At 35.1% G+C, this 18449-nt stretch overlaps 1 protein-coding gene across 1 annotated transcript in view; it reads right to left on the reverse strand.

Moving 5' to 3' along the window:
• Positions 1-18449, reverse strand: part of LOC109328077 (callose synthase 10) — a 55193-nt gene that overhangs the window by 2753 nt on the left and 33991 nt on the right. Inside the window, exons 22-46 of the mRNA XM_019561336.1 lie at positions 16837-16922; positions 16241-16268; positions 14318-14415; positions 13839-13920; positions 13577-13737; positions 12569-12689; positions 10558-10652; positions 10377-10467; positions 10137-10297; positions 9936-10045; positions 9419-9553; positions 9207-9275; positions 8934-9105; positions 8063-8177; positions 6948-7067; positions 5651-5766; positions 5383-5466; positions 3147-3259; positions 1860-1912; positions 1592-1768; positions 1449-1496; positions 863-1021; positions 647-760; positions 471-559; positions 222-380 (exon numbers count right to left, since the gene is read on the reverse strand). Coding sequence (XP_019416881.1) covers positions 222-380; positions 471-559; positions 647-760; positions 863-1021; positions 1449-1496; positions 1592-1768; positions 1860-1912; positions 3147-3259; positions 5383-5466; positions 5651-5766; positions 6948-7067; positions 8063-8177; positions 8934-9105; positions 9207-9275; positions 9419-9553; positions 9936-10045; positions 10137-10297; positions 10377-10467; positions 10558-10652; positions 12569-12689; positions 13577-13737; positions 13839-13920; positions 14318-14415; positions 16241-16268; positions 16837-16922 — 2756 coding nt within the window. The remainder of the gene's footprint in view (positions 1-221; positions 381-470; positions 560-646; positions 761-862; positions 1022-1448; positions 1497-1591; positions 1769-1859; positions 1913-3146; positions 3260-5382; positions 5467-5650; positions 5767-6947; positions 7068-8062; positions 8178-8933; positions 9106-9206; positions 9276-9418; positions 9554-9935; positions 10046-10136; positions 10298-10376; positions 10468-10557; positions 10653-12568; positions 12690-13576; positions 13738-13838; positions 13921-14317; positions 14416-16240; positions 16269-16836; positions 16923-18449) is intronic.

Below are 18449 nucleotides of genomic sequence, written 5' to 3' on the forward strand. Positions count from 1 at the left end.
ACCCAAACATGGAAAAAAGATTTATTGGGAAATCAAAAGCATTTCAATCTTACAAAGACACAAGTGTCATCAGTTTGTCCTTAAATATTAAATACATTAAAACGTCTTTTATGGCCACAAAACTGTCCTGTAATTTGCTAGATCATTTTGACGTGGTCATTTTTATTTCTTTCACATCGGAGGACCGAACTAATGAAACTTGTATACAGTAGACAACTTACTTTTGCCACTCAAAACCAGAGGGATTGAAAATGTAAGGAGCGAAGAGCCAAGAGATGACAAGGAACCAACTGCTAAGAGTTATCAAAACATATGTAACAGCTCCTCCCTCTGCATATCCATATGCAATGTAGACTATAAGAAGTATTGCTATCTCAAGCCTGTAGCATTAGACATAATAACATAAATGTAACTCAGTTTCCTTCAAATTCAAAAAAAATATATATGTATAATAAACATGTATTACTCACGCTTTGACAAAGTGGCTCCTAGAATACAGTCTATAATTTTCAGCAAATTTTATGTGACGGACAACAAACCCTCTGCCAGTTGCTCGGTACTGTGGTAAAAAGTCAAACACATCTTAGTTACTAGAAACAACTATATATGCTGACATTTCCACAATAAATAATATAAAATAAAATACCTTTGCACCCCCATGGAGAATGGTACGTCCAAAATAATGAGTTCTAGTTCCCAACGAGAATGTGAAGAAGACAGAACACAACTGTAGTTGCATAGTGATGAAACTGAAAACAGCCTGCAAACATTTATAAGATAAAGACGGTGATTGAGACAAAAAAGAACAGAGAATGCAGAGGTTGATATTTATAAAGGAGTCCTTAAAATCAAATGGACTAACCTTCAACAATCCCAATTCAAGTATAAAACCCATGATCATTGGTACTGCAGTAAAAACACCAATCTGGACCAAAAACTGAGCATTTAAAGCTGCATTAAGTGCTGTGTTACCCAATAATTTTGCCTCATGTGAAATAGCTTCATCGAGACCAGAGAATGCCTGAAAGAGGTATTAACATCAAAGAAAAATAGCAAGCTCATTATAGTCCAATACAATCCAAGGTACAAGCCAGTTCATTATCATATTCATCACAACAGCAATGGCTATTGAACCTCAGCAATTTCTTATTCAATCCAATATCTGATACTGCTAAAGTGTGAAGTAAAAATGGCCCAAAGAATATAACACATCATAAGAGTTGAGAATACTAACAACTATTGGATCATCAACTAGTTCAACTAAAACATGCCAGGAATTTGTTTTAGATGGTAGAATAAGATATTAGTTACAAACATACAATGAAAGAGTAATGACAAATAAACAGCAGGATACATATCCCCCTTACATATAGAATAATAAATGGTAAAAGAGTCCATAAAAAAGTGGTTAAAGACAAGTGATTAAAGAACAGGTGTTATTAGCTTACCAGATATGCTCTTCCATATAGAAAAACATATACTGTGAGGACTGTCATCTGCATTAAGAAATTGGAAAAATTAGTAAGGGATTTAAGATCAGTTAATGTCATCACAATATCTACGAAAGAAAAAAATAGGCTAAGAAATATACCATAGTGCAGACATAAAAACCAACAGTTGTAAAGTAGAAAGAAAGCATTCTGAAGAAATCAAAAAGTTGTCCAAGCCTATAAATATCCCTGCTAAGCACTTGCTCTCCATTACCACCAGCCACTTTCCCTTCAAAGAGAGCAATCTGGTTTAATCCCACATCTCTTCCTTTTCCAACCTACAAAACAAAGCAGCAATAAGCAATTGAGAAAGAGGAGTTACATGGAGCTGAAACCAAAAGTTTTTATTGTGTGCTTGGTATATTCAACCTGAATGTATTCATGGTGAGTTATATTTCCTTGCCGCAACGTCGAATTGAAACCTGCAGGACATTTTACAGGAAAAACACTGAGAAGAGAAAGAGTTAAAGTAGACAATCCTAATTTTTGTAGTTAAGAGATGGTAACAAGAGATAAATCTCAATCCCTGGTGCACTTTAGAGGTTCAAATGTAAATAATTTATAATATTCCCTTTCCTACACTACTTGATAATGACTAGTCATTGTCTACCTTTCTCCAAGTTATTTTTATTTTTCGCACAACAATTACAGCACACATACTAACCCTTATATTAGATGAAGTGGCTATACAATAAAGGATAAGGAATGAATGTATTAGAGAAAGAGTGGCACCCAAGATGGTTTGGTGACCATGTGAGAAGATCAATAGAATCTCCAGTTATAAGGGTTAATATGGAGGACTTCCCAAGAATTAGAGATAGAGGAAAACGAAGAAAAACCCAACATGAAATAATTAGAAATTGTTTTGAATTTAAACGACTTCCCTAAAATTTTGGCTTTTGACACGGATAAAGTGGTGCGCTTATATCTTTTGGCTGACCCCATCTAGTGGAAAAAGGCTGTGGCTGCAACATTAACAAGAAAAACCTTTTCCTTCTTGGTGACTACTTAAACAGAGATATAGGAAGTACAACTAAGACAAGGTACATGATTTGACACAATATGGATGCAGAAAATGCTAAAAAAATTATAAATGATATCAATATGATTCACTAAACATAAAATGTTAACAATTTATCTAATTATAGTTACATTTCCATCACCATTGGTATAAACAATTAGAAAGCGCAGAAGTATAAAAGGTTATCAAACTAGGAGTATCAGAAAGTTTGTGAAGTATCTATTACGAATACATATTCAATACAGACACAGTGACTATTTTGAAGTTTCTGTCCATGCTTCAAAGACAAAGACCATATGCAGCACATAACGATACAAAATCCAGTAAAGCATTTATGTGAATTGAGCAAATAGCACATAACTGATTGTATGGAAATATAGCTCACTGATGTAAAGGAAATTAATTCAAACACCAAAAGAGATAGATTCATGGGCTAATCCATAAACATTTTTTGGGGGGCAGGGGGATAATAGGTAATTAGGTATGGAGGTATATGGTCAAGAAACTTCTTACTTTTCATAATATTGCATCATATGATCACACATCAGATCTATGAAGACACGGACATGTCCTAGGCTATAAAATCAAAGGTGATCACAAATGAACAAGAATAACAAACATCATTTTTCACTTACCAGAATATATATCTTCACTAATATTAATAACACGTGATGCCTTACTAATGCCTCCCCGGGTTATGTGAAATATTCGATCGAAGACATCTGGGTGTCCATAATGCATGCGAACTCTGCAAGATATTTTTCCAACAAAAGAAATTGAGTAACCTCAATAAGATACAACAGATTTAATTAAAACGAAAGGTTTAAATGTGTCAATCCTTGAACACCAATTAGCTTATAAGTGCCAAATTTGCCTTACCCTCCTTTATCTTACCTATCAATTTGCACATACCAGATCATGGGTATGTTTGGTTATGGAATGCTAATGAGGAATATGAAATGGGACTGAATTACAATGCCCTATTCAAACACAGATTCATTTAATAATAAAACACATCCTAATATTTTGAGAGGGTGAGCCTTAGCACAACGCTAAGGTTGCCAGCCTTGTGACCTGTATGTAGGTCATAGGTTCAAATCCTGAAAACACCCTCTTCCCTTGCGAGAGAGTAAGGCTGAATACATCTCCACCCCATGCTCCACTAGATGGGAGCCTTGTTTACTACGGCGCCAAATAGGCTAATGCTTCAAAATTGATTGATAGGTGTTGTTATATTAGAAAAGATGTTCCTATTTTTATTTTGGTTTCATTGTATCTGTAAACAATAGAACTAGAGAAAGGGAGCGAGAGAGAGAGAAAGAGAGAGGATGAAGTTGAAACTGCAACTCGGAAAATATTATTTCTCAAAAGTAAATACAATAGTAGCAAGAGCTACTTATATAGTGGCTGAGCAGTAACAACAAAACTGCCAGCTCACCAACTTTACATTCTAACAACTTGCCTAACTAATCAACAGAATTCAGTAACAAACTAACAATATAATAAAGCTCTAATACAATATTCTAATAGTATCAATTAGGAGAATTCACATCAATTGATTAGGACATTTTGTAAAGGTTTACTTATTTCCTTGATTAGGCCATTCTTAGCCTATAAATTGTATTGTAGTCATTAGTTATAGTTTTAATCAAGCAATAAGATTATTATTCTTCTCCCTTCAAGTATAAGCTTCTCAAGGATTCAGTACTTTGACCTTTTGACCATTCAACTATTTGGTCAATAGAAATGGAGGTATATTTTTTTATCATAAAAGAAGTATCATTAGAAGAGTATAGAATAGTACAGAAGAGGATAAGACATACTCAAAGAACTAGAAAGAAACAGATACAACTAGGACAAAAGGGATACCAAACGAGTAACCCTGTCCCATAGGGTATATTTAGGAGAACTAACACCTCTAAAAGTCTACTAAGGATAAAAAAGTGTAGGTCCATAGGGCAGATTCCGGATTCTTCAAAGAAATCAAACAATCTAAGCCAAATGTATCTTGTTACCAAGCAATGAAGGGAAGTGTTGAAACTATAGGTTTTAGGATAGTCAGGGAAAAGGAATGCTCAAGATAGTAGATTTGTATTGTTGCTGTGGTGAATGATGTAATTATCTAAAGCTTCTATGGTAGAATAGCATATATCACCACAGAGAATTGTTCAATTTAGTCTGGTTATGCCCTCTATTTTCTCTTATTACACCCAATAAAAAAAGCAGGCAGTTAGTAAGCTATAAGGATTAGTTAATTAGCTAGAGAGAATTAGTTCCAAAATATACTTCATAACTTGAATGTTTTGTTCCGTTTACTTTTTGTTAGGGAGCATATCTACCAAGCTATTTTTCGCTACTAAAATCTAAATATACCTTCATTTATCACATATTGGCTAAATTGGGAAAGATTCCTTTTACAATCACCTTTGTTCAATATAGAAAATCTTTTTCATTGCAAATTGCTAGATAAGATGTGCAAGATTAACTATGACTTGAAAGAGTGATACTTCTAAAGTATCTTCAAATTTTGGCATTATAACAGGGAAACATGTAATGGAACACTTAAAAAGAAAATAAAAAATATTTAAAGCAACAGAGGCAGGTAGAAATTGAACCCTACTGCTACCAGAGACAGCTTTAAACAGTAATGCCATCGATGACATATAATAAAAAAACTCCATTAAGATCCAATAGTCTCAAATAAACTCCAAAGCAATCAAGTCAATGAATGTTGAAAAGATGAAAGGAGGAAATATTAAAGGAAATGTGATTGTTAGAAGATGATTGAAGATAAAAATAAAACATAAGGATAAATTTATTTTCAACCCTCTATACAGCAATTACATTCATCAATTGCCAAATACAACTTACTTCAGAGGATTTGCTAAAACACGTTGTCCCAAGGTGACGAAGCTAGTTTCTTGATTTGACATGAACCAAGCCAAGGATGAGACACTGCAAAAATATCAAGCATGGCAGCAATAGAGCAAAGTTATCATCATATTTTTCTAAATGCCACCAAAAAGCTAGCTCATATGGGGAGGATTGCTGAAGTCATTATAGATGACTCTTGGCTCTTATTCTTAACCAATGTGGAAATTTGATATTTAAAAAAAATTATAACACAAGCAAGCCAAACCTTCCAGTAAAAACATGCTCCCTCACACCAAGAATGGTTGGAGAGCGAAGGCCATGATTCGCATGGAACTCCTCAAGAAGGTTTCTCATTTTCATTGCCTCCTCAAGATAATTATCCTGTCCAACAAAGCAGTTAATAATTTATATACATCTATCTTTAGCCATTCATTCATCAATACAAAAAACACGCAAGTGGAGAGAGGTAGCTTTCTCCACAAAAACGTCATTAGTCCGAATCACCTACAATTTAAAATCTAGAAATGGCTGGTGAACCACTTAAAAATGCGACAGGCCAATATGTCATTGCATATATATGAAAAATAGGAGAACATGGGCAAGAGACGAAAGGATAAAAATCTGCTGAATGTTCTGACCGTGACATAATCATTTTCCTCCTATTATATCCACTAATAATTTTGACAAGCACACTACTAGTAAATATAGCTTTTTCTGATATGAAATACGGATGTTATTAAAGGGAAATGATGGCAAATATAAGGGCAGTCCGCAATGTACAAAGGAGTGCCAATTAACAAAGCTGACCAAACTCTTGTGGCAATGTTTGATCTAAGCCAATCATGAATCATTGATGTACTTGTTTGAAGTGTACATATTTCATACTTCTTCAAGGAGATTTCTTTGAATATGAAGTTTCTTTGTGATAGATTTGAAATTGGGCTTCTACTTGGTGTGAAACCCATGGGCTTTATAGAAGGTATACTTCATTGATGTTTTTGTTCATCTTGTGCGTTCTTGTAAGGAGTAGATCTCTTATCCTCGGCACTCTTATTAATAATCTTCCATTCATCTTAGATTTTTCTTGATTTATAAGAAAATACAAATGGGGCTGTTATTTAATATTTAGCATCACATCATAACACACCACTATCTAATATCATATTGTTCTAACCCCAATTTCTATCTAGCCCTCTTTCTATCTAAAGTCTAAATTTTCAACATTGTCATTAAACAAGCAGCAACTGATTGCATGCTTTCACATTTGGAATCTAAAACCATGGTTTAGGGAAAACTACGAGATAAGCTTTTACAAAGACCAAAGGTTCTACAATATCTGTATAAAACAGAGTCTTATGAAGTTTCAGATCCCAACAGCTCTATACCCAACAAATATTTGTAACATAATTCCAACATGACAAAGCATAGAACTGAGAGATTCTTTTCATTTTCTTTCCTTTTAATTTGTCAATTTTAGTACAATATAAAACATCTTGTAAGCAGAAAAATATAAAAGTTTGCAAAGGAAAAAGAACATAAGACCAAATGAGACATGTCTTCACCTGATTCATGTCAATAGTTTGAACAGCATCACCACGAGTAAAAATAATAGCATGGTTTTGGTTTTCAGGCTTTCCTTCACCAAGCTTTGGATCGCCAGGTAGTTTAATTGAATATATTTCCTACATACACGATATGCAAGAAAAATCATTAAAGACTAAATTCTAAGAAAAGAAACACAGCATAAAACAAAAAAAACCAAGAGTTTCATCAACTAATGTTAAATTAGTAAAAGCAGAATAAAAATTTCTGATGACAGTTAGAAGTGTAAAACTCCAAAAAGAAACGATGATAGGATAGTGGACACCAACATGCCTCAGACTTAGAATTCCAATCAAAAGAAGACACATTATTAAATCAAACAAAGAAAATAAGGAGATACAGGAAACAAAACTACCAGAACAAAATCATGGAAAATCTAATGGTTGAACAACAGGGTTTAACATTGAAAATCTAATATTTAACATTGTTTTATCTATTCATCTCAAACTAAGGAAAATGAAAGTAAGAGAATGATTACAAATATTAAATATTTAAAAATCATTCCAGCCAAGTCCAAGCCATTGGGTCAACATTACAGCACGTCATAACGTTTAAGGCATCAAAAGCAGTCTCACCAGTTTCATTAATCTAGTAATCTTAATGCAAATAATACCTAGCAAGACTTTCGTAAAATCTCCAGACAATTCAAATATGTTTAAGCAAAATATTCATTCATTCTATTCATAAAAAAACAAATAGAACAATCAGAAACACCACTAGAAAGGGGATTCAAAAGATTATGTTTTTTCACTTCCAAAACCAATCCATTAACAAAAAAGACAATTCAAATATGTTTAAGCAAAATATTCATTCATTCTATTCATAAAAAAGCAAATAGAACAATCAGAAACACCACTAGAAAGGGATTCAAAAGATTATGTTTTTTCACTTCCAAACCCAATCCATTAACGAAAAAGACAATTCAGATATGTTTAAGCAAAATATTCATTCATTCTATTCATAAAAAACAAATTTCACAATCAGAAACACCACTAGAAAGCGGATTCTAAAGATTATGTTTTTACACTTCCAAACAGGCTATCACTATCAAACACCACTAGAAGCTTTTCTGTACCTGATCCTTTCCATTTATATCAGCCTTGACAAGCTTTGAATAAAACACACTTGGTGTCTTTGCATCGGTTGTACTTTCATCGACATGAATGAAAGCAACTCGGAGTGCCTCATTCCTGAGAACAAAGATAAAATATATTACCAAAATGGATAGCACAAATTTAAAAAAAAAAACAGTAACCCAGAAAGCCTTTCTTATTGATAAATAATTATCAAATAAAATTTAACAAAATTTCACTCTGTTGGAGGGTTTAGATAGAAAGGGAAGGCTAACTTTTCGTTTCAATTACAAAATTCTCTTAAGAATAAATCTGCAATAATTAGACGGTAACATAATAATCTTTCATTTTTAAATTAACAAATAACCAGAATGATTACCAAAAGTAAAAGGAGCTGTTGGTGAGTAGGTTTGTGGAAAGTAAAGGAAGGAAATGGAACCTCTGACAAGTGTATTATAAGGTTTCCAAGGGTTCCCTTTTATGATCTAAAACACTCCTAATGATATGAAATTCAGAAAAATCCTCCCCCAATTAGAACAGCACATAACATCACAATTTTTTTAAGAAATCAAATTAAGGATTTCAGTGCTCCAACGCTACCAAAAAAAACCACAAAACAGCTACACGTACACAGAAAGAGACGATGTAAACAAAGAACCAGAGATAGATCCCCCATCAAAGTTCAATGAGTGGAATTGTCAAGAGCTGGCACCTCAAGCATTCTTCCAACATTTTATAAAATATTCAGGATGTTACTCAGAAATGGTTATACAAGTACTAAGCTACTTTAACTTCAAATGTTCACATAAAATTCATTATCCTATTGTCTTAATTTTAATAACACTGAAGAACATATGAGCAACAGATGGATACCTCTGTAGCAAGAGAGCAATATCAGCAGCTTCTTGTGCCTTCCGCTGCTTTTGTTGCCCATAAATTTGGCATGATACAACATAAGTAAACTTCAAATCTGCTTGTGCCCGTGATTCACGAGATGATTCAAAACCTTGACTTGTGATGAAGTTGTTCTGAGAATAATTGTCAACTATCGATACAATACATGTTAGAAAATGTCCATGCCAATGTTCACCAGAACAAAAAACAGAAAATCACAAAGCTCAACACAGAATGCTCTTAGGCAGCTACCTCCGAGTGATCTACCCTCCAAATAGCTCTGAAGCATCAAAGCCCTCCTATAATACATCATACCCCGCACTGCAAGCCCATACACGTGATTGCAGAAAAATCAGTGGCAGTGTTTAAGGAAGAAAGCGATATTTCCAGAAATACTCTAACTATCCTTGACTTGTATAGGGAAAAAGAGAACAACAAATAAAACAATGCTAAGCATTTGTAACCTGTCCTAGCTAGAGTCTGCCCTCGATAAGATACCCAGAAACGAAGCTCCAAAGAGTCAGTGGAGCTTTCTTGAAGTTCTTCTTCCCCAGTGGACACTCCTCGACCAATTCTTTCAAGAAAATTATCCCATTCATCTGCAACAGAAAACAGACCAAGCGCAATCACACACTAAATCAGTTCTAGATATTGTACTCCTCGAGTCTATAAATAGTTGAAGATTTTAGAATAAAAAATTCTTCAAAGACATTAACATGAAAATTTCATTTTTCTCTGTTGTGTTTCTTCGTTCTACCAAATTAACCATGATTAGAGAAACGGAAAGTGGGGTTAAACTCAAGTGTTAGAATTTTTAAGGCATATCCAAACATAGATAAATCTTTGAAGAGGCAAAAGATTAAAATGATGCATATACTTTTGAAGAAAATACAGAGGACAGTGAATCCAATAAGTGTTTCTAAACATCGACATGTGTTCCTTCTTTGCACAGGGAGGGATCTAAAGAGAGAAGACACATACCTGGAAATATCTTTTGAAGATAGAAAAGAGTAGATACTCCATCTTCGTTCTCCTTTTGCAATTCGGAAGTACTATACAACACAGTTTCACTATAGTATGGGGTGAAAACACTATTACAAACAAAAGACAAAATGGAACTGTTAGCATCATGGGATTAAGAAAAGAACATCACTGCGAACAATGTGCATAACATGCATATACCTGAAGGGCAACATCTCACTAACAGGCTTTGCTGAAGGCATGTCCATAAATAGTGAATTTGTGAAGAACTCTAATCTTCTCCTGGCTTCAAGATTTTTTGGAACATTTGATGCAGAGTCCTTTACAGTAAGAAGAAGATGCAATCGCTTCACCAGCTCTTTCTACAATAAACTTATAGATTACTTGCAGATCTTTTTATGTTTAAAAAAAGTTGACTGTATTAAAATACATGGGACTTACAATTTCAGGATCATTAGGCCATTGTATCCTAGAAAAAAGGCGTCCGTCAGCCCTAGCTCTAGCTAAAATGTTCCATGTATCAAGATGCTCACTGAGAAATTAAAATGTGAAGACAGTAAACTTAGAGGGGGTACTAGTCTGCACAAAGGTAACGAAATCACACATCTGCAACCACATATACCTTAAATCTGGAGAAACCAGGTCGTGAGTAACAACATCATACAGCTGAAACATAGCATTTGCAGCACCTTTAGCAAGTTCAGGATCATTTCGAATCTGCCAAATCAAACAGTCCATATATAAATGCCAATTGGGATGTTCTACTAATAGAAGATCCAATTATAAGTATTGTGTACACATCAAGGGTAATATGATAATATTGTAGATGGCAAAACAAAATCAAGTGCCGAAGAATAATATTAAGTCAATGTCTCTGCCATTTGTATCTAGCTTTGTTAGAACTCTGTTAGCATTGGCTGCACATTTTAATTGACAACTCCCACAGTATGATGTCAATACTGCACTTCTTCATGGTGACTTAGATGAAAAAATCTACATGGACATTCCACAAGGTTTTAAATTGGATGCAAAAACAAGGTGTGCAAGCTGCAAAAGGATCTTTAATGGCTAAAATACTCCCCTAAAGCCTAGTTTGGGAGATTTTCAAAAGCCATGAAGGGATTTGGGTATAATTAAAGCTAAGGTGACCACACTCTCTTTATTAAACATTTAGATGCAGGAGGAATCACTTGTGCAAGCTGCAAAAGGATCTTTAGTGGCTAAAATACTCCCCTAGAGCCTAGTTTGGGAGATTTTCAAAAGCCATGAAGGGATTTGGGTATAATTAATGCTAAGGTGACCACACTCTCTTTATTAAACATTTAGATGCAGGGGGAGTCACTTGTGCAAGCTGCAAAAGGATCTTTAGTGGCTAAAATACTCCCCTAGAGCCTAGTTCGGGAGATTTTCAAAAGCCATGAAGGGATTTGGGTATAATTAAAGCTAAGGTGACCACACTCTCTTTATTAAACATTTAGATGCAGGGGGAGTCACTGTTCTTTTTGTCTATGTTGATGACATTGTAGTGACGGGAAATGATGAGAACGAAAAGCACAAAATAAGGCAGAGATTAATATAGGAATTTGAGATAAAGCATTGTCATATCTCAGCAGAAGTATGCGACCAATTTATTGGCAGAAACAGGAAAAACTGGATGCAAGCTAACCTCTAAGCCAATGGATCCTAATCATAAATTGGGAGATGCTAGAGAAGAACCTCCAGTTGACAAGTGGATGTATAAGAGGTTAGTTGGCAAACTCATAGACCTTGCTCACACACGGACAGACATAGTATACTCAGTGAGCATGATCAGAGAGAGCCTCGTCTTCAAGTTGCATAAAGGGTGTTGAATTACTTGAAAGGCAATCCAGGAAAAGGAAACCTGTTCAAAAGGAATAATACTCTTGCTCTAGAAGCCTATACTAACACTGATTATGCAGGTTCCCTAGTGGACAGAAGATCAACTGTACTTTCCTTGGACGTAATTTGACAACATACAGAAGGAAGAAACAAAACGTGGTGACATGATCATCAGCAGAAACATAATTCAGAGCTATTATTCATGGATTATCTGAACTTCTGTGGCTAAAAACTATTCTAAATGATTTGAAAATTAAACTGAAAAATCCTCTGAAATTCTACTATGACAACAAATCAGCCAAAAGCATAGAGATTGACAGGCATTTCATCAAAGAAGAAAAACTGGAGGATGGCTTAGTGCCTATGTCCTATGTTCCATCAGAACGTCAATTAGCTGATGTATTAGTCAATGACCTGAGCAGTTCAAACTTTCATGACATACTCCTCAGCCTGAGGAGAGTGTCACGTCACAATGTAAATATTGTGTATTATTAGGAGAATCAAATAAATTATAGGATCAGATTTTGATCAAAAGTGGACATGAATCAGTTTGTAATTCCTGAAATCAAGGGAGTTCAATTTTAAGATTAGGATTGCTTTAGTTTCCTTTTTTCCCTCTTTGTAATTCTCTATATAAGTCTGTTCATTATCTATTCATCAATGAATAAAAAATGTTCAGTTTTTCCATATTTCATGCCTTATAATGGAAAACATTTAATAAGTTAGGACATAATTAAAAAAAATTGAAATCCTCCATTATATTGAAGAATTACCAAGAGTCCAGTCAACGCCGTAAATCTTGACAACACTAGCGGAAGCTTCTTAAGAGACAAGGTTAAAACAACTGAGCCCTCTGATATACTGTTATTGATCTCCCGGAAAATTTTTTCCACCCTGGAAATAGAATTTTAACAATATTTTAGGAAACATATCATATATACAAGAATCAAATGATGCAGAAACCAGAAAGATTTAAATGAACACGCAGAAACATTTTTCAAAAAGAGTTACATGTTTTGTCAGATATATAAGTAACCTGACATATTCTTTAAAATATTATTGGCTCTTGGAATACTCTGACAATCAACTTCTTCCAAGCTATGAAGCACAGATACTTCAATACCTTTCACGTAGATGATACCGATACACACTAATACTAGTTCGACATGTATTAATTTCATGTATGTTAGTATTTGTGTGTATTTATATGTATAGGCCATAAAATAAATTACTTTGATATATTTTTTTAGTTGTAGCGGTTAGCCCGCTACGGCTATCCCGCTATAGTGTTTTTAGGGTCGTCCGCTATCCGCAATTGACTACCTAGGTTCTCTAATAGTAAACAAGATTAATACAACTGACATGTTACAAAACTTTCAGGCTTGCTTTAACTATGCCACAACTTTCATCTCCAATTCTCCCCAGGTTGGTTGGTGTATGCAGCTGTGTCCCAACTGTCCTTTTCACTCTTTTCTACTCAAAGATATGTTCCAAGCGTACACAGTTCACAACTGAATGGAATGCCACTAAGTTCATATTGCCAAAACAACCATACAAAACTTCTCTAGTCTCTCTCATCTTCAAAAGACCTACCTAAATACTTTAGTTCATATAGGGACTCCCAATTAACTCCCAAAAGCTTTAGAAACTGAATATAAACAGTAGAATACATGATATTTCGTCCGTAGACAGATTTTCTGAATCTGACCCAATCTTTAAGCAAAAAATGTGATATAAAATCCAAGACAATGCGGGAAAGCATTAAAATATTAAATTCATACCAAAGTCTTCCTTCATTATCAACTACCGAATACAAAATTTTCTCAATGCTGTAATAGCACTCCTGAACAGCATAGGCCATATATTCATCCCTACTTATCCTGCTCCACAGATCTGCCTGTGTATCTTCGCAGTCCAAAGCCAAATCAATGGCCATTGGGATCTGGAAAATAAATTCTTAAGATGCCATATAAATCCCAGCATATTATAGGAGTCACTGTAAAAATCCATTGAAAGTAATTTACATTATATAATATGTTCCACCTTACTGCTTAGAAGAAACAAAGGCCATTGAACTAATCTCAGACTTCCAGTGTTGCTAGGCATAGAAAGTAGTTCCATTTCCCTGTAACCGTTTGAAAATAAATGCATAAGCAACCAAAAGAAAAAAGTATCACAGGCCAGACAAGAAATTGAAACCCAAAAAAAAGGAAAACAATTATGCTTTCATTACATTAAAGGAAAACAAATTTTAATAGAGAAGAAAACACAATTTGGGAGGATAAAAACTCCTCCATAATGAACTAAAAAAGAAACACAGAACTAAAGAGATCAAATCAATGCAGCGAAGCAGAAAACATGAGATTGGTAGATGCTATAAATTGTCAAGTGGGTAAGTTTCTTCGACTCCTTCACAGCAGAACAGGCACAAAACATGAGATTCAATATGTAGCAAAGCTGTCCAGCATTGCTGCATAAGATTTTACCACACATTATCAAGCAGTAAGTTTCGTACAACTAACCTATTACCAATGAAATCTTCCTCACGCAGGCTTTTAATTATCTCATTCCAAAATGGAGCAAACATGGCGGCGTAAGCTTTGTTCGTATCCTGTGACTCCTGCATCAAACCAACATTCATTTACCATAACCGAAAGCTATACATCAGTAAAAATAGAAGCAATGACAAGAGAACACTACTAATTTATTAACTTTAAGCCTGTCCATAAAAGCACATTAAAAAAGTCGTAAAGTCTACTAAAAGTAGAATGCATGTAATTATTGTTGATTGTATACTTATTAGAATAAATTATAATTTACTTATATTTACATATCAAAATCTAATTCAACCAAAATTTTAACATTTTCATTTAAGTCATCAAAGCTCAAGATCTGTGAGAATTTGCTTCCCCATTCAATCCTAGTCTGCCTTCATCGCAGTTGCTGCCTACATTGAGGCTTGTCTGTCTTTCTTATTGCACCTTAATCCCGCTTACAAGCCACATAACACCTCTTTCCAAAGCAGTCTGCTGCAACCACAGCGGATATATATCCACCCCGGTACAACCAACCACCAAAGACTCAATTAAATGCCTTTAGCTCCTCCTCACATGGCTGCTTGTGCCTTGTACAACCACTGTTCAGCTTGTCATTTTTTCTTTCTCAATTTGCATCCCCTTCCTCTACCTGATATACACTCATCTTGGCCAATTGCACCCTTCATCTACCCAGACAGCCAACCCACCTTCCCTTTTGACACAGCCTGGTCCACGACTTAACCAAACAGCATCCTTTTTTCTTTGCCGTAACAGCTAATCAATCGTCATTGCTGGGTTGTCTGACACAGCCGTTGTCGGCCTTCATTGTTGATCCCTCTAAGGCTTAAAAATAAGTACCAAGTACTAGGAATTAGACTATGCATTCAAAATAATACAGTGAATAAGGATGACTCGAATGGCAGTGGCTGAGATGATGCCATGACTGATGGCTCACAAGGTATCAAGGGTTGAAGAATAGGAAGCAGTTGCAGGGTTGAAAAGGATGTAATTTGCAGACCAGAAAATGAGAAGAGGGAGGCAAGCAAGTTGCCAGAGAGAGAGACAGTAACCTTATAAAGAAGCTCCTTGCCGGAAGGAGAAGGCTTTGGGGTTGAGAGCTGCTCACCTAAGGCCCAGTTGTTTGAATGTGTTGTGAGTTGCTTACCCAGGTCCTTTTGTTCGAATTAACTTTAGGGGTTTGTAGGAATGACAAAACGTCCCAAAAGAAGCACACAGTGTTTAAAAAATGAGGGCAAATGGGGTTTTAACCTCATCATCCATATACCAGTTCTCACTGGGAAACTGGGACGAGATCCCAGGATAAGCAGATGCATAGTCGGGATTCAGATCTGAGATTGAGTAGCAAATCCCCTCTCATCAATGTACAAAACTGGGATGGGATCCCAAGATCGCAGAGGATACAACTTATTCCATTGATGACATTGTAGCAAACAAGAAGGGGAAGCCGCTGTTATCACATTAAAGTTTCAACAATTTGATATGTATATATATATAGTATGGTTAATGTACCATACTTATATACCCAGTATCTTATATCCCAATTTGTTTCTTCCACACATTTTTTTCAAAAACAAGAGTTTCACATCATCCCTTGAAACAACATAAGTACACAAGTCATTAAAGTGTATGTGAATTGAGTTCAAGCCATGAATTTGAAGATGAGTGCATTCCGGGAAAAATAACATGGGAAATTGTTGAAAGACAAATGGGGTGCCAATGGATTTACACCTAAAACGCTATTCTTATGGCATAAAATCAATATAAAGCAAGGTTAGTTGCAACAGAAATAAAAAAGTTAGAAAAAACTACACAATCTAACCAAACAAGACCCTCCTCACTCCAACAACCCAAAAACTAAATAAATAAATAAAAGATAGCTATATTCACCTCAGTTGATGGTCCATTTAAGGGCACCCTGGAAAGGCATATAAGCAATGTCAATAACATAATAGAGAAAATATATTCAAAATACATTTCAATAAAATCAAGTAATAATACAAAACATACTATACGGTTAGAAGCATATATCAAAACAAAATTTCGATAGCAGGCATAAATTTTATTGGGAAAATATAGGACACACAAGGTTGGCAAAGCATTCCAATATCCTCACATATGGTATATCCAACAAAGAAGCAAATCAGAACTATCTGTCTGAAGTGCAAAAAAATGTGACTAGTAAAATACCAAATCATCTTTACTACAAATACATAGTGCCAGGACACAGTAGAAATGAAGAAACAAATATCATATTCTTTCACCACCGGATATAGATCATCAAGTAAATCCCTTTAATAAATTAAAATTAAATAGAAAAACCAAACTAAATACACATAGTGGGATAAAAACTTGGTTGTTGATTGGTAAATAGAAAAACCATACCAAATGCAGATTGTAATATTGAAATAATATCAGACAAAAGAGGGATATCTTAGTGATACAACATTCTTAACGAGGAAAATCATGTAGATAAGATAACCCACCTCTTTATTTGTGGAGAGGCCAAATTTTTGACAAATGCCCCTGGGAAACTTTCAAAACGTTTATGCATCATTTCTATTGAACGTATCTGCAATAAGTCATTAATAAGAATACAAAAGGCAAAATCAGACATAAACCATGAAGAAAGCAAATTAGCATGTAAAATGAAATGGCCGAACTTAAGTATTCCTTCTAGGAGGAAATTGACAATATCTTCAAAGAGTGTGTCATGCAAGACTGCAAGTGTTAGAGAATAGTGTAGAATTTAATAAGGGATAGGTGTTAGTTATTTTTGTATAAAGTCAGTTAGACTTGGTAATAACTTGTTGTGCAAGCTATCCAGTCTACTCTAACTATAAATACCTCCTCCCATACTTTGATTACTAACTTTTCATTAATATTTTTTCCAAGCGTTCTATTCCCTTCTTCTCTTTCTCCCTCTTCTTACATGGTATCACGCTGCTAACTAGGGCCACTATCACTATTGAGATCGCTCCTCTCTGACCACCATTTTCTCCTTTACTTGCTTCACCATTACAAGATGTTTCTTCTCCCTTGGTGCTTCCTCTGCCTTCTCTTAAGCTGACAGAAAAGAACTTATGTTTGGTATCACTTTAAGTTAGCAACACATACGTCAAATCGTGCCAATCGTTTTGTTCTTGGCACTTAAATTCCACATTGTTTCCTTCATGATGATCATAAACTCATCAATCATGTGAATCATACTTACCTATGAAGGAAAGAACAGGATGAATCCATTTTCTCATGGATCCTTAATTCACTCTCAGAAGATCTTCATCCTAGAGTTGTTGGTTGTGTTCACTCTTGGCAACTACGGGAGGAATTCCATTCCATCTACAATTCTCAAACTAAAGTTGTAGGTAGGCAATTGACGTCACAACTTAGATCCATATCTCAAGGATCCAATACAACTTTAGAGTATTTCATGAAAATCAAGGTTCTAGTTTATGCCTTCATCTTCATATGTTCAACCTGTGATTACTTCCATTGAGATTTAACCTGATTTGCCTAATCTACATAATCTTGAATCCTTTCTTTTAAAATTTTGAGGCTCATCATGAAAAGAACAAGAGTAAAGCTCTCTCTGATGCTCTTTCTACCAATACGGCAGTTGTTTCCACACCATCCATGTCACTTGGCCCTGTAAATTCTCGCCCTCACCCTAATCAGGTAAATGTGCTTCCGTTGTCTTCGTATTTTGGTCGTAGACATGACTTTGTTTCTCCAATGAACTACAGAAGCTATGGAGGATATCGTGGAGATCATGGTGTTCATCGTGGTGGCAGAGGCTACAATCGTCCACCACTACCCTATTGTGAGTTCTGTAATCGCCATGGCCACGACATAACTATCTGCTACAAATGCACCATGTGGTTATAGGGGGCATCTATCCTATTCCCCTAGGCTTGGAGCATCAATGCAATCTGCATTTCATGGAATACTTCCAAGATATGTTCCTAGTTGTGCTTTAGCTTCACCTAGTACTTTATCCTTTGGCTCTACTACATATAGGCTTAACACTATTAGTAGCAATAACCATGATTTGCCTAATCTGTATTTCTATGGCATTATGGACCTAGTCATCTTCATTAGA

This window comes from Lupinus angustifolius, chromosome LG15, assembly GCF_001865875.1.
Source record: "Lupinus angustifolius cultivar Tanjil chromosome LG15, LupAngTanjil_v1.0, whole genome shotgun sequence".
Lineage (NCBI taxonomy): Eukaryota > Viridiplantae > Streptophyta > Magnoliopsida > Fabales > Fabaceae > Lupinus > Lupinus angustifolius.